Source organism: Gymnogyps californianus, unplaced genomic scaffold (assembly GCF_018139145.2).
Source record: "Gymnogyps californianus isolate 813 unplaced genomic scaffold, ASM1813914v2 HiC_scaffold_39, whole genome shotgun sequence".
NCBI classification, from domain to species: domain Eukaryota; kingdom Metazoa; phylum Chordata; class Aves; order Accipitriformes; family Cathartidae; genus Gymnogyps; species Gymnogyps californianus.
In genome coordinates, this window is record NW_026114279.1 from 249,892 (window position 1) to 265,817 (window position 15,926).

At 36.8% G+C, this 15,926-nt stretch overlaps 1 protein-coding gene across 1 annotated transcript in view; it reads left to right on the forward strand.

Annotated features, from left to right (window-relative positions):
* Positions 1–805: 805 nt before the first annotated feature.
* The window catches only part of LOC127028687 (homer protein homolog 1-like), a 55,507-nt gene continuing 40,386 nt past the window's right edge, over positions 806–15,926 (forward strand). The window contains exons 1-3 of the mRNA XM_050914388.1: positions 806–922; positions 6,400–6,492; positions 14,177–14,319. Coding sequence (XP_050770345.1) covers positions 821–922; positions 6,400–6,492; positions 14,177–14,319 — 338 coding nt within the window. The 5' untranslated portion in view covers positions 806–820. The remainder of the gene's footprint in view (positions 923–6,399; positions 6,493–14,176; positions 14,320–15,926) is intronic.

Below are 15,926 nucleotides of genomic sequence, written 5' to 3' on the forward strand. Positions count from 1 at the left end.
TGGACAGTTCCACATCACAGATTTAGAATATGTTAGACAAACTTTAATGTGATGAAAATACTGTTGAAATCCATGGTAAAACTTTAGTTGATTTTAGTGGAACCAGCATATAATTGAATAGTTGTAGTTTTTTGTTTACATTAGCAGAAGTTGTATGCTGGAAGATGTGCTTCTTCCATCCTGTATGTAACAAGAACTAGAGAAGAAAAATCTATTCTAAGAGTAGCTCTTCTGTAGTTGGTGTATGACCCTGTCACTGTTAGTCATGTTTGTGTGTGTATAAAGAAAAAACAGATTCTTGCAATACAGAAACTTAAAAATAAATTGTGCTTCTTGTTGTATTGCATATTTTCCAGTGAGGACTGCATATGCAATGGGGGGAATGCAACTGTGGAGCTTACAGTGGATCTTGCGAGGCATTGCTTTAGGGGACAAAGAAATACGCTTGTGAGACAAAAAAAGACTTCGCTAGTTCTTCTATTCTGATCTCATTAGCCTATGTGGATGCTTTAAAGGACTTCTTTTTAGACTTGCTAACTATTAAATGACTGCTTGCAATTGCAAACAGGTGCCCCCCCTTTGCTTCTTTTAAAGAATGTATGCCAATATATGCTTTCATAATTTTAGCTGTGACTGAATTAGAAGAAAACTGTTCCCTAGTTGCAAGTTTGTCTCATTCAGTGTACACGGATACTTGTCTATAATACTGGCATTTTCAATTATTGAGTAGTCTTTTTAAAAAAATCAAAACCACAGAAACCCTTTTTTACAACTATTACTTTTTTTTCAGGCAATAATAAATAGCACTATCACCCCCAACATGACATTTACTAAAACATCCCAGAAGTTTGGCCAATGGGCAGACAGCAGGGCAAATACAGTCTATGGCTTGGGATTTTCATCTGAACATCACCTTTCAAAAGTAAGTATGACCAATGACAGCTATTCGGCCAGTCAAGCAGCTTAAGAGTATTTGATTCCTGCTGGTTGTATCTTGACTCAGTGCTCACTACTGTTGTTATTTAAAAATAGTTTACAAAAAATGTTCTGTATCCATCCTTATAATGTAAAAAGACAAGACAATATTGTTATAACGCTTTGTTGCCTATGAATTTTCTTTTAACTGATTGAGGAAAGGAGGGAGATTTAAGCTATTGCAGTGTATGCTGTTAATGCTTTCTAGGTATTCATTTGTTAGGTTTCGTTAAGTTTCTCTTCTTTAAAGTTGTTCTTCCATTACAGTTTTTCATGATAGAATTTAAAGGAGTAGACTATGTAGTGTTTCTTCTGTGTTTAGATCTCCTAGAAAAAAATTGTTGGTAGTCTTCAGATGCATTTTTGTCTTTTAAGCCACATTCACTTTCACTTTTCTGCTGTATAGTGCATCAAATTACAGATATTTCAACATGTGCAGGCTTAAACTAAAGCTAGTGGGAAAAATATTCAATGTAAAAGAAAACTATGTTTTCTTGTTGGAATACAAAAGTTGAAATTTTTACTAAAGAAACTCAGTGCCCTATGAGGTTTTTTTCTGGTCTACTTGTGCAGGAGGGAAGTCCACCTTAATCCAAGGAAAGCGGTAACTCCTTTTTCTCAAAGTGATGGTATGGTTCCTGTGAGCACCCTTTCTACAATCCCTATTATTATTGATACTACTCTGGTAGATGAGTCCAGGAACCTGTAAAAGCCAATGTTGTTTTTCTCCAGATGAGGAATTCCATTTTCAGTTTAAAAACATGTTTCTACATTAAGCAGAGAATTTTTGTCTTTGAAATTGTCCTGGTTTCAGCTGGGATAGAGTTAATTTTCTTCTTAGTAGCTGGTATAGTGCTGTGTTTTGGGTTTAGTATGAGAATACTGTTGATAACATGCTGATGTTTTAGTTGTTGCTAAGTAGCGCTTATCTTAAGCCAAGGACTTTTCAGTTTCCCATGCTCTGCCAGCAAGCAGGTGTGCAAGAAGCTGTGAGGGAGCATAGCCAGGGCAGCTGACCCAAACTAGCCAAAGGGATATTCCATACCATGGAACGTCATGCCCAGTATATAAACAGGGGGGAGTTGGTCGGGAGGGGCGGATCGCTGCTCTGGCATCGGTCAGCAGGTGGTGAGCAATTGCATTGTGCATCACTTGTCTTTTCTTGGGTTTTATTTCTCTTTTTTTTGTTATATTCCTTTTCATTACTACTATTACTATTATTATTATATTTGTATTATTCTTAGTTAGTATTATATTTTATTTTACTTTAGTTATTAAACTGTTCTTCTCTGACTCCAAAACACTAAATCCAAAACACAGCACTGTACCAGCTACTAAGAAGAAAATTAACTCTATCCCAGCCAAAACCAGGACAGAAATATACAAAAGATCTGGAAACCCAAATGCAATAAAAAGGAATGTATAATAAATGTTTGAGTAAGGAATAATGGTTGGCTTGTTATTAAAAAAACCTAAATAAACAAAAAAATCATACCGGCCCTTTTGAGATATTGACAAGTAATTGTCACTATCCAAGGATAAGCATGGGCCTGTCAGAAAACCATTAAAAAGAGAACCAGTACATCTGCTTTATTTGGACAGTATGATACGCTTGTAAGATTTCTTCCTTTCATAATCTGATAGCTTTCATTTCTACGAAGCAACACAAACCCAGGAAATTCTGAGTGCTATTAATATTGAATATATGCATGTGCATTTGTGCACGTGTCATTGCTTCAGTGAACTTAGAAACTTTGTTATTTATTTAAATTGGTGTGTATGTCCTAGAGGCACTTGCTTACCGACATGGTAATAACTTTTGTTAATATTTCAAAGGATTTAGCATAAATCCTAATTTAGTTTACCTCTCATATACTAGCTTGTTTTCCTTAATCATGGAATGCTTCTTTGGAGGCAAAGTATCGTGCTGTAGTCATGCATAGCCTGTGTTTGCCTGCCTTTCAACACTGGGTTGTCCTTGCCCGTGAAAATATTTTGATTTTTTCATCTGTCCTTTCCTTCACTCTTTCCTTGCTCTCCCCAAGTGATACTTACTTCCTTCTTAATTACAGTTGTTTCAATTCCATTCTTTCGCTGCCCTCAAACTGATGTCTAAGAGTTTTCAGTATGCTCTTGGCTTAAAACTTTATATTGCTGTTGAAAAAATAATCTGAAAAGCTACAGTAGATATTTTGTCTTAAGTACATGTTTGATTAGCAGTTACTCAGATGATTGCTGTGATTTATGAAGAATACACAGATCTGTTGAGCAAAAATGCCAAGTCACAGACCTTTTCAGAAGCTTATGGTGATGAATCTTCAGAATCTTTTCAGCAAACTGTTTCCCTTGTATTATATCTTAATTGTGATTTTCAGGTGAATTAAAATTGCTGATCATTGCTACTAAAATTCATAAAGGTGAAACTTTTTGTGTTATTGTAAAATTAGCAAACATATTTGATGGAGGGAAAAGAAACTTTTGTTTAGATTACAGTCTATTCAGTCACTGGAGTTGGTAGATATATTGGTCTTGGAATCAGAAAAGCTGAATTAGAAACCCTGGATCTGCTGTGTAGCTTCAGAGAAATCACATGTATCTTCTTTCTTGTCTTGTGTCTCTGCTCAGATTACTAACTCCCACTTCTGTGCACTGGCATTGTAGTCAAGTTTACCAGAGCGCTCTTTGGTACACCTAACGTTGTAGGACATGAAATCTAATTTAGGGCTCAAGGTACCACTGGATATTAGTAATAGTGCTAACAAATAAACTGTATTAATGGATTTGTTCAGAAACAGGTTGCTTCTAGAAGTTGCCTTAAAAATTGATTCTGGAACTTCTTTTCTGTACTTGGTTTATCAAAGTCCCTAAGTGAACAGCCCTGTTGTATGTAATTTGTTTTGCAGTAGTGTCTCTGGGCCCCAATGAAATATTTCAAGTTCCAGGGAGCAAAAGACAGCCTGCAACCACAAAAAACTTAGTCTAGTCTGTGACTGATATCAACAGGTTAATGAAGCAAACAATCAGAGCAGATATAATAAAAGTCATGTCTTCTAATAAACTGGTTATTCTCAGATCATTGTCTGCTTAGCTATGTCACTCTAAACAAGCAGATGATTTCCAAAGCATATATCAAGTGTTTGACTTTTGGACTATTCCTTTTTGGTTCATGTGCCTTTGTCCTCCTAAACTGATTACTAGGGTAGAGTGAAACAGCAGTAACCTCTTTCTGGATGATTATTGTGACTGTGAGAATTAGTGGAGCGAGACTATCTGGTATAAAAATAAAGGCACTCTAATCAACTTCACACACAAACAGTACAGAAGAAAATTAATTAAACATTTGTTTATCTTCATTAGACCTTTTCTCAATATGTCAGACTACAAATTCACCTCAAGATTGTTCCATCAGGAGTCAGGCAGGAGTCAGTGATACCTAAAAGATGATTCCTATGTTGAAGAATATTCCTTTCACACAATCAGGGTTTCCTAGCACAGTCCCTCTTGCTGCTGTAGTAGGAGGAACAGAATGTCCCATGATATTCAGAGAAAACTGAGGCTAATTTCTCAACCAGAATATAAATCTGTGCTTTTGATAGTATCCTGCTGTATGGGAAGAAATATTCCTTGTCAGGATTGCTGTCTGTTTTATCCCTTTGAATTAGTTGGCCTGATTTATTCCAAATAACTTAAGAGTATGCTAAATGCCAAAAGGACCATCACAGGTACTTGTGAGATCCTCTTGTAGTCTTCCTCCACAATTTTTCCATCTTTTCCTTAAATTATTAATCCTCCAGAGAACCCTTCCTTTCATACCATGAGATCTCATCTTTGTTATTTAGGAATTTTATCAAGAGATTGCCTCAAGGAATTCTAGTAAATTTGTGAAAATTTCCTCTACGTTAGACTTGTTGGCTTTTTCTTAGAATGTTATCTATTTATCTGTCTATTCATTTTATATATATATATTTTTACAGTTTCTACTACTGTGATACAGAAGATCATATTTACTGCCTTGTATGTCTTCAGCCATTCTAAACCTCAGCATCATGTTTTCTCACTTACCAGTCCTCTGGTCCTAAAGATGATTTAAATAATAGGTTATCCATCAGATTTTGAGGTCTATCTACAACTCTTAAATGAGTATCATCCAGTTCTGGTGATCTGTTGCCAATTTTATTATCTGTTCTAAGACCTTTTTTGATGCTGAATTAGAGTTTCAGGATGGTATATTTTGTCTCCTTCTATATTCAGGAAACATATGCTTTTAAATAACCTGACAGCTGAAATATAGGATACCAGTGGAGAGAAATGATACTTCCTCAAATACTAATAGCCTACCAGGAGAAGTAGTTTAAAGACAATAAGGTTTTTTAGATCTTGGATAGCAAGTGAAGTTCTGATTGAAAATAGTTGAGGAGATTATGTCACACAAAGGTAGCCTTCATCCCTTCTAAATACATGCAGTGCAAAACAATTTCTTTGTATGCTGCTGCTGGAGAGATTTAGAAGCTGTTGGTGAAGTTTCCAATGTTTTTGCAGAATCATTTCAGTCTTAAGCTGATCATAATAAGATCATGTTCTGTATAAAAGCAGTAGCAAGCAAAAACAAATGCTTGGCTACTATAGCAATTAGTGTAGTGTCAAGCTGAGACCTATGAAGCCAAATTTTTCTCTAGCTAGAGAATCTAGGCCCTATTCTTAATAAATTGATTTAATCTATCAAGTTTAAGGGTGCATGTATTTCTAAATTGCTGCTTTAGCTATTTTCTGGAAGAGGTACGTGTAGCAGAGAAATCAAGCTTCATATGGCAGTTCAATGTGAAATTCTTGAATTTAATGTTCAGTATATGTGTTTAGTTCCATGAATTTGTTCTTTAACTTGATTGATGTCAATGAACAATCAAGAAATGAACTTGTCTCAATATTCCCACTGCTGCTTTCTTAATTAGCTACTGAAATTATAAATGCTGTTAAAATTTGGGAAGAAATTAGTATTGTTTCAGTCATGAAAGAATGAAGCCCATTAAAGGCTCTAGGCTAATAGTGACCACAGTAGACTTCAGAACCAGATCATTCGTTGTCAGGAAGACAGTAAAACCTGAATCTGAAAGCAGCTGTGCAAGGCAGCTTATCACTATTATTAGCCATATATGAGGTGGGGTTTTTAACACTATCAGCAACAAATTAAACTTTGTTGCATCATAATTTTTCTGTCATATAAACAGAGTACATTATGTCTGAAAGGTATGTCACTGTGTAACTCTCTTAAATGAGTATCTAATAAGGAGAAAAATTAAAAAATTCTACTGACAGAATTTGACTTTGTAAAATATTAAGTACAGCATTCTGTTCTGCATGTAATATAACTACTTCATGCCTACTCTTTCTCTTTTTCCTTTTTTTTTTAAACATATGTACCTTCAGTTTGCGGAAAAATTTCAGGAATTCAAAGAAGCTGCACGACTAGCAAAGGAAAAATCCCAAGAAAAAATGGAGCTAACAAGTACACCCTCTCAAGTGAGTCTTATTGCCTGATTCAAGCCTACTACTTCATAGTCTGTGCTACTTACTGTATCTTATACACACATTGTATTAAAAATGAACAGGGTACTTCACATTTTCCCTGAATCCTCTCTGCAGTCAGCTAGAAGTGTCAAGAAGTCTAAGAATGCATTTAATATACATTGCAGAAGTGTCAAAGGGGCTTGCTTTAATATAAAATTGGCCTTTTGTTTATTCCCATCCCTTTCTTTGAGCTTTCCCCAGAAAATATGTTATGAGTAAAGATGGTGAGCAGTTATGTAAGTAAATCTATAGTAAAGACCTTTTGTGTTTTTTCTTATTGTATCTATGAAACTTCAGGTGATGCACTGTAAAGGACTTTATATAAGAATCATTACAACAAAAATTGAAGTTAAAACAGCAAACTATTTTTACTTATTTCCTCCTGTTGTAGTATTCACTTGTGAAATGTGTTGAAGGAAGATGACAGATTCACATGCGGGTTCTGGGGTTTTATTGCAGTTAGCCATGTTGTAAAAGAAGAGTTTATAAAAGACATCTCAAAACATGAACTGGGTTAATATAGGCCTAACAGGAAGATAAATTAATATAGTCATATTTACATTAGTCATGCCTAAAATTAATTTACTTGAAAATGGATACTTTGAATTTGCTTTGAAAAAAGAAATTGCATGAGGCTTTTATGCCCCTCCCCTCCAGTGTTTCTGGCTCTGTGTGTAGCTATTTGTTTTATTTTAAGCAATAGTTAAGACAAAACTAATTCCTTCTCTTGGAGGATGAAGCAGCTTTAAAACTACAGCAGGGGTTCCTGAGCTGAGTAGGATTAATGCAGCCGAGTCTTTTTTTTTTCTGGGGAGTGCATCTTCATTCATTGAATCAGTGCATCTCGAGTGCTTTGCACTGTAATATGCTCCTGATCTTTGATGGAACAAGGATGGCAGGCAGTTTGCAACATGCTATACAAATAGGTTTATTGCCACCAGAAAGCTGCATCTGGTGTCCTTCCAAGAGAAGTCAATGGAAACCACAAGAATACACAATGAACTAACCTCATGTTTTCCCAGTAGGCATTTTGCCCAAGTGCTAGGTTGGCTTTTGCTATTAAAGGGAAACTGCTTGCTCTACTGTAACAGGAGAAAAATAAGGCAGTCTTTTTTGGTTTTAGTTTTCTTGACTGTCTCTAAACTTCTCATAATTTCCATTAATAAATACATAGATAATGGAAGTAGGTATTTCAGTATTATAACCTAGTATACACTTGGACTTTAGAAACAGTGAAGTGCTTCAGCCAGGCCTCTAGTTACTCGATATTATAGGCAAAACAATTACTCTGCTTCTCTTTTGACATGATGATTAATAGTCTGCACTCAGAAGTTAAATCTGACACTGTTGAATGGAGTGACTTATTTGGTTTGGACATAAATTTGAACTACTCATTCAGAGATAAGATGCTTTTGTCTAGCAGTTGCCCAGGGTTAAAGCTTTCTCTTAATCTATAATATGAGCTATTAATATTGTTCATTTTCCAGTACAGATTTCCCTTTATACTTGGAGCCTAATATTTTATACTGTAGGCAATTACAGAAATGTTACCTTGAGCAATTCTATAATGCACGTTGGGAGCTGTGATTTATTTACTGCACACTTAGGAATAATTTCATATTCAGGCCTTACTTTTCATCTCTTGGCTTTTAGCTGTGTTGATAAGTTAGCATATTATTCCAAAAGATACAGTTAGTGCAAGTGCTGACACATCAGCATAATAGTCTTCACATACTTAATGCTTCTCATTAGTTCCCCAGAAAGAAGGGAGTTTGGAGCAGATGAGAAGCAATGACTTCACGGCAGACTGCAGCGCTTCCGTAGCACTGGGGCTTATTTGAAGACACTTATGACTGGGGGGAAGACGGGTGCTTGGTAGCGGGGAGGGAAGTTGGGACCCTAGAGACATCTGAAGGAGCACTTGCTGTCATTTTGATCATCTGCCAAAAAGTGGCTGCAAGGCACATATAATTCCAGTGTTGCCTTTCTCAATCATTTTACAGCTCTTCTTTCCCTTTTGCATAGTGATCCTTTGCAGAGAGGGGGAGTAAAAGAGGAAGGAGAGATATTTTCAGTGGCCAGTCAAGACTTCGTAGGAACCTGGCTTTTTTAGGAAGCTTTGACAGGAAAGGCATTGGGAGGTAGTGTGTGAGTAGTGAACTCTATAACAGTAGCTCAGTTAGCTACAAGTGTCAATCCCTCTGCTGTCTTGGACTTGCAGATATCATTCTGCATTAAATTAATAATAGGTAGGAAGATACTGCATATCAAAACTGGAAAATATACATGTAAAAATTACATAAAATGTATTATATTTCTCTTGGTACTGCTTTAAAAAATGCGTTATTTTGCTCATGTCATAAACCCATGGATCTTACAGTGACATGGTCTATTTTCAGTTACAGGCTTGCCTATGCGCTGAAAATGCAACACTTTGATCTGGAGTTCACTGAGCAGCATGAATCAATAGGCTGAAAACTGTGTGTTCCCCCCCTTTTTTTTTTCCTTTCTTTTTTAAACTAATGTTAATTAGGTTCAAGTACAGAACCAAATAGTGCAGGTTGTGGGGTTTGCACCCTCACCCCATCAATCTTACAACCAACTGGAGAACTGGAGTCTGAACCTCAGTTCTTTTTTTTTTCTCTAAGCAAGAATCTGTCTTCAGATATTTCTTGTGACCCCGGTCATTTCAGATTAAGACCTCTGTTAATTTCTGAAATTGTGTGGTGAATAAATTAAAATAGTCAAATAAATCAAAATAATCCAACTCTTTCTTTTGTGATTCTGAGACCCTCCTATACTATTAGGAATAGCTATTGCCTGAAAAGTTTTAGTATCACAACATTTTTATAGCACAAGGAAGGGGTTGGTTATGGCAAAATCATCATGGTTTTATCATCTGTTGGCTTTTTCTTTGTAGAAGTACACAATTTACTTCCAAACCTTGTGGGAAAAGTGACTTTCTGGGATATTGTGTGAATTTCTATACTGGAACAAATGTTTCAGACGTTATGGTATCTGAATCAGTAGTGGGCAGCCTTATGCCATTGCCAGTCAGTACTGAACAGAGCTCTATGAAGAACAGTGATACCAGGGAAGTGTATGGAATACTTAATGAGAAAACAGTATAATACTTAATAAAAAAAGAAGCTGGAATTGGTTTGGTTTGGTTTGTTCATGGTTTTAGAATCACCTATTCCTTCTTTTCTTCTATTCCGTATTTAGTCACCATTAAAAAGTGGCTTGATCTGTGCTGTGAAGTCTGCTTGTTTTACTTTAGAGACTCTTTTGTGAGTGCATGCGTTTTGTTTATAAGATTTTGAAATTTAAGGCATCTTTTGATGAATTCCCCTCTATTATGCTTAGTTTGTAGGCAACTTATATTGTAGGCAACTGTCATTTTTATACTGCTTGGCATCACCAGTCCTGGATACTTATTAGTAGGGCCAGGGCTCCTTTAGACAGTGCAGATCTCTGAAAAACTCTTAAATAGCAGACTCTCACATTTACTTGTCACGTTCAAAAATATTAATCCTCAGTCCATGTGTAAGTCCAGGACTGGCGAGTGACTTAAAGTTCAATATCCTCCAAAAACCTATATGTGATGTAATAATGGTTTTATATCACAGGAGAGTCGTTAATCCTTTCTTCTCAAATGTATGAAATATCTATTTGTAGCTGTCATAAGTGGGAAATATCAGGCCTTAAAATATGTCATTGGTTTACAGGAAGACTTTCAAATTAAGCACTGGTTTTTTTCCATATAGGGTCTACACAGTTGGATCTTAGTTAACCTGCTCTTCCAGCTAGGAGGGAGGGGTGAAAATCTTTTTCAGCTGACCAACTCTGTAAAATTTGAAGTGGATGTGTGAAGCTATAATGATACGGAATAAAAACTTCATTACTTATGAACGTCTCACAAAAATGTTTCTGGAATTCTTTTATTCTCTCTAAATAATATAAAATGTGAATATATTATTTGTAAACTTAGTTTTCTTCTGTGTAAGTGGTTTTTTCTGTTGTATTTGGTGCTTTATTCGTAGGCAGGGATAGTGTGTGAGTGTGTGAGAGCACTGATTAACCTGTATTGGTGGAAGAAATACATACTAGAATCTAATGCTTCTCTTGTACATACAGATCAGCCCCTCATGAATTTGCATGGAGTGAACCTTTAGGTATTACATAGACTGTGATGTTTGTCTGCATTAATTTTTGTCTCTGAAAGTACTTTACTGAAAAATAAGCCTAGATGGAACTTGCACATTCATACTTAAAATATTTTAATAAAGCTCTGGCTTTACGTATCTAATAATAGTGTTGTAGGAATTTTAGCTTAAAGATACAAGCAAGCCAGATTTTGTGGGATGTGGTATATTTTTTTAGAATATCTAGTGTAGTTTGGGAAGAGGAGGAAATAACAGAGAAACTGTCCATAATGCCTTTCATTTAATGGCAGTGGAAACTGTTTATTCTTTGACACCTAATTTCAATTCAGTTTCAGTTCAGTAAAATTGTTATGTAAAAATCAAGATTTAATTTTGACTTCTAAAGTATTAACACTTATGATAAGTTTTCAGTATAAGAGGATTCTTCCTGAAAGTAGGTAACAATTTACATTCATAAAATAAATAATTTACATTTATATTATAACTAACAGTTTATATTTGTGTAATAAATCAGTGTAAGCTAATTATTTTCTGCTTTTTAATCAGTAGGAATTTAATAAGAAGATGCAGAATGGAGACACTTGTACATGTGCATTCTATAACTTGATGAATGCTAAATATAATAAAGTTGAAGTCATTATTAAAAATGTTTTAATATAACTCCATATTACCCACTAATTCAAGTTGTAGAGTGAGATATGTCTCTCACTATGTGAGAAATACAGTAGAATAAAAGCAAAATTTTGACAATTGTGCTGCAAATGCTTAATATCATTTAAAGTGTAATGAAAACATTGAACGACAGTATTTTTGATTAAGTGACACCAGTGCTTTGTGGAAGGTGATGAGGACAACCAGATCTTATTTTCTTTAAAAGAACTGAGTTTTTCCATCTGGTCAAGTCTCAAAGTCAAGGGCAACATTTCTTATAGATATAGGATCAGATTCAGTATTGGCTTTCAAAAAGCCTTATCCTTGTAAACTAGTTGAAGGCTACAAGTGGAGGCTCAAAATTAGACCCTGATCTTGTAAGATCATGACCATCTTCAGCTACTTTGCAATTTCTTCTGAGATTGCTGTTCTTCAGCTTTCTATGCAGCGTCAAAGAGCTGGGAAGAGGAGCTGTTGGCCTTCCAGAGACTGTGCTTGTGCTTCAGTTAAATAACATTAAATAGCAGTTTTCTCTTTTCCCCATGCAGATGGTAAAAGGCTGTGTGGCCATAGGAGGTGCTTAGCTTTTGGAAATACTGTAATTCAACCAGTCCTCTGCTATATAGACACCCCTCCATGACATCCATTGAACTCTATTCATGAAACTCTTCTATCTTAGGCTTAAATGTTACCACTTGATTACTAAAAGCCTACTAAGACATTTTAAAATTGAGATGAGCTACTTAGCTGTATTGGGTTTGCGTGGCAAGGTTTTGGTAGCAGGGGGGCTACAGGGGTTGCTTCTGTGAGAAGATGCCAGAAGCTTCCCCTATGTCCGATAGAGCCAGTGCCAGCTGGCTCCAAGATGGACCTGCCGCTGGCCAAGGCCGAGCCAATTAGCGATGGTGGTAGCACCTCTGTGATAACATATTTAAGAAGGGGGAAAAAAAACCCCAGCAATTGCAGCCAGAGAGAGGAGCGAGAATATGTGAGAGAAACAACTCTGCGGACACCAAGGTCAGTGGAGAAGGAGGGGGAGGAGGTGCTCCAGGCGCCAGAGCAGAGATTCCCCTGCAGCCCATGGTGAAGACCATGGTGAGGCAGGCTGTCCCCCTGCAGCCCATGGAGGTGAACGGTGGAGCAGATATCCACCTGCAGCCCGTGGAGGACCCCATGCCGGAGCAGGTGGATGCCCGAAGGAGGCTGTGACCCTGTGGGAAGCCCATGCTGGAGCAGGTTCCTGGCAGGACCTGTGGACCCATGGAGAGAGGAGCCCATGCTGGAGCAGGTTTGCTGGCAGGACTTGTGACCCCATGGGGGACCCATGCTGGAGCAGTCTGTTCCTGAAGGACTGCACCCCATGGAAGGGACCCATGCTGGAGCAGTTCATGAAGAACTGTAGCCCGTGGGAAGGACTCACATTGGAGAAGTTCATGGAGGACTGTCTCCCGTGGGAGGGACCCCACGCTGGAGCAGGGGAAGAGTGTGAGGAGTCCTCCCCCTGAGGAGGAAGGAGTGGCAGAAACAATGTGTGATGAACTGACTGCAACCCCCATTCCCGCCCCCCTGTGCCGCTCAGGGGGAGGAGGTAGAGAAAATCAGGAGTAAAGTTAAGCCTGGGAAGAAGGGAGGGGTGGGGGAAGGTGTTTTTAAGATTTGGTTTTATTTCTCATTTACCCTACTCTGATTTGATTGGTAATAAATTAAATTAATTTTTCCCCAAGTCGAGTCTGTTTTGCCCGTGATGGTAATTGCTGAGTGATCTCCCTGTCCTTATCTCGACCCACGAGCCTTTCATTTTATTTTCTCCCCCTGTCCAGCTGAGGAGGGGAGTGATAGAGCGACTTTGGTAGGCACCTGGCATCCAGCCAGGGTCAACCCACCACATTAGCTTATATGACTCACTTATCTCCTGCAAAAATCATTACTTGAAAAAATATATAATAGGAAAGAAAATATTAAAATTAAACCACATACAGGGACTGAAAAGCCTATAATGTTCTAACTTAGGATGTGGGCTACACAGTGTACTTTGTTTTTTAAAAAGGAAGTACTTTTCAGTGACTAGAAATTGGAAAATAGTGTTTGTTGGCCAAAACATAAATGTACGTGTTGGCGTGATGAAGACTGATTAAAACTGCACCAGTGCCTTCTGCTAGGAAGACAGCCAGTAAGTTTTTCAGGTGTCCGGTTGCGTAGCAGTAGCTGCCTGGGTATAACTGGAGTATTCTCCTTCCCAGACAATACCATGACCAGCAAGAGCTAGGCCAGGCTAATGTGTCTACGAAAGTTTTGCGAGGACTGTGCTGAACAAGTTTTCTTTACAGATGGCTCATAGGTGAAACTGTGAATGCACCACCAATGGCCCTTCCACTGTTCGCTTTGGTTAATACACAAAATGAAAGCTAGATTTTGAAACAAATATCAGAATTGTTTGTTTCACCATGTTAGAATATAAAGTAAGAGATAAGAATCTTGGGTGTCAGTAGTCGCCCGTTGTGTAGCTGGCTGAGGGCTGAATATAATATCAGGTAAGAGAGAGAGGTCTGTAATAAGCAGGAGGCTGGATACTTGCAAATAAATCATAGGTTAGTTGTGTTTTGTGCAAGATAATGTGAATCCTATGGTAATACACTTCTAAATTAAATTCACATGATGAAATATGACCATGAGGGATGCTGGAAATCTGTGAGCCTCACATTAATACTGCCTAAAGTTCATATCTCATTTAAGAATTAATGTTAGTGCTTATATGCACATAGCCTTCCTGAGCAGGTCACTTGGTAATTCTAATGTGTCATTTGTTTGTTTTACTTAAGGAATCAGCTGGAGGGGATATTCAGTCTCCTTTAACGCCAGAAAGTATTAATGGGACAGATGACGAGAGAGTGATGCCAGAAGTGACGCAGAACTCAGAACCAAGGGCTGAACCATCCCAGAACGCATTGCCATTTACCCATAGGTACAGATTCCATTCCCACATCCTGATTAAGTGATACTTATATCCTTCCTCGTTAAAGGGACCTTCTCCCATGTCGTGGCTTCCACCTAGCAAAGTTAAGAATTAAATTACGTGATAAAAAAAAAAAAAAAAAAGAATTGGCTTTCAGATTTGCAGTATAATCTTTGTTTTCACAAAAAAACATGAGGAAATCTCTTTGAATACGATTTTGGGGGGCGTTATTTTATAGTTTAATCAGCTGAATGCAAGCCCTTGAACACTGGTTAGTGCAGGTGTCCCTTTAACAGGAAGCATTATTTCAATGTTTGAGATCTTAGTAAAGTTAACTGCTTCTTAGAATATTCCAATTAAATTATTTTTGCACACATTTTCTTTAAATGACTGATAGGATTGGACGTCAGCCTTTCACTGATGAGTTGTTGGAAGAAATGGGACTCTTACAACACTTTCGGATTATAAAATTTAAAGCAGTCTTTAATTGAACAGTTCTCTGACAGTTGAAAACATTTTTCAACTTTTTTTGAAACATGAGAAGTGTAGTTCTGCTTCAGACTGAATTATAATTCATTGCACTAGGAATACTGTACTCTGTTCTTTAAGAAAACTAGAACTTTTAATTTAATGATACAAATAATGAGTTAAGATGGGTATATCTCACCTATTAGAAATGATTGTAAATGGGACACTCAATAAAACACATTATGTACTGAGACCATGGAAAGTAACTTAAATATTTAAAAACTTAGAGCAAAGCTAGAAATACTAGATTTATTTTTTTTAAACATGGTCTGAATCAGTTTAAATAGAGTTTAAGAGCTCTTGATCAAAGGTTGGGGAACACTAGGATGTCAGATATGTCATGCAAATAATTCAGAATGAGCAGAGATGGAATTGGAATTGTTCAAGACTTCTCATTTTTTGTAAGAGAATAATACTATTATTAAGCATATCTGAAAAAAAAAATTTACATTTTCAAATGAGAAAAAAATATTATACTTTTTTAGCAGAGTGATTGTGTTTATTTTTATACTTCAATTGTCACCAGTGCATCTATTACATGTTTTACAAGAAATGGTGCTTTGTAAGAGAGCTCTGTGCATGTTGAAGGAATATTACAAATGTTGCACATCAGTGTTATGTAACGAGTTCATTTAAACTTACTGTTTGTGTGTTGGAATTCTCTATCAATATTTTTGTGAAAAGGAGTTGTGATAAAGTCCACACAGGAGTAGTGGTGTTTGTTTTTTTTTTTAAAATGACAGCTGCAAGATCTTCCCTCTCACTTTGCATATGTAAATATGTTTTCTGGTATGCCAATATAGTAATTACACTTTGCTCTGCATTGACCATGACTGAAGATATTTTTTGAAACTACCCAACTGTAATTTTTGATGGTGTGGAATAGAGGTTACAAAATTTTTACATGCTTTGCATTTTTCTATCATCTACTTCATGTATGCAGTGTGAGTGCCTGGTTTTAATTTATTGTCCTGTTAAATACCACTAGCTAGAATTGGTCTTCCGACGATAACTCTGCATTTTGAGGGTCACTTCTCATGATGATTCTCATGAGAATCATTTGTCTTGCTAATGGTAGCTTCAAGTTT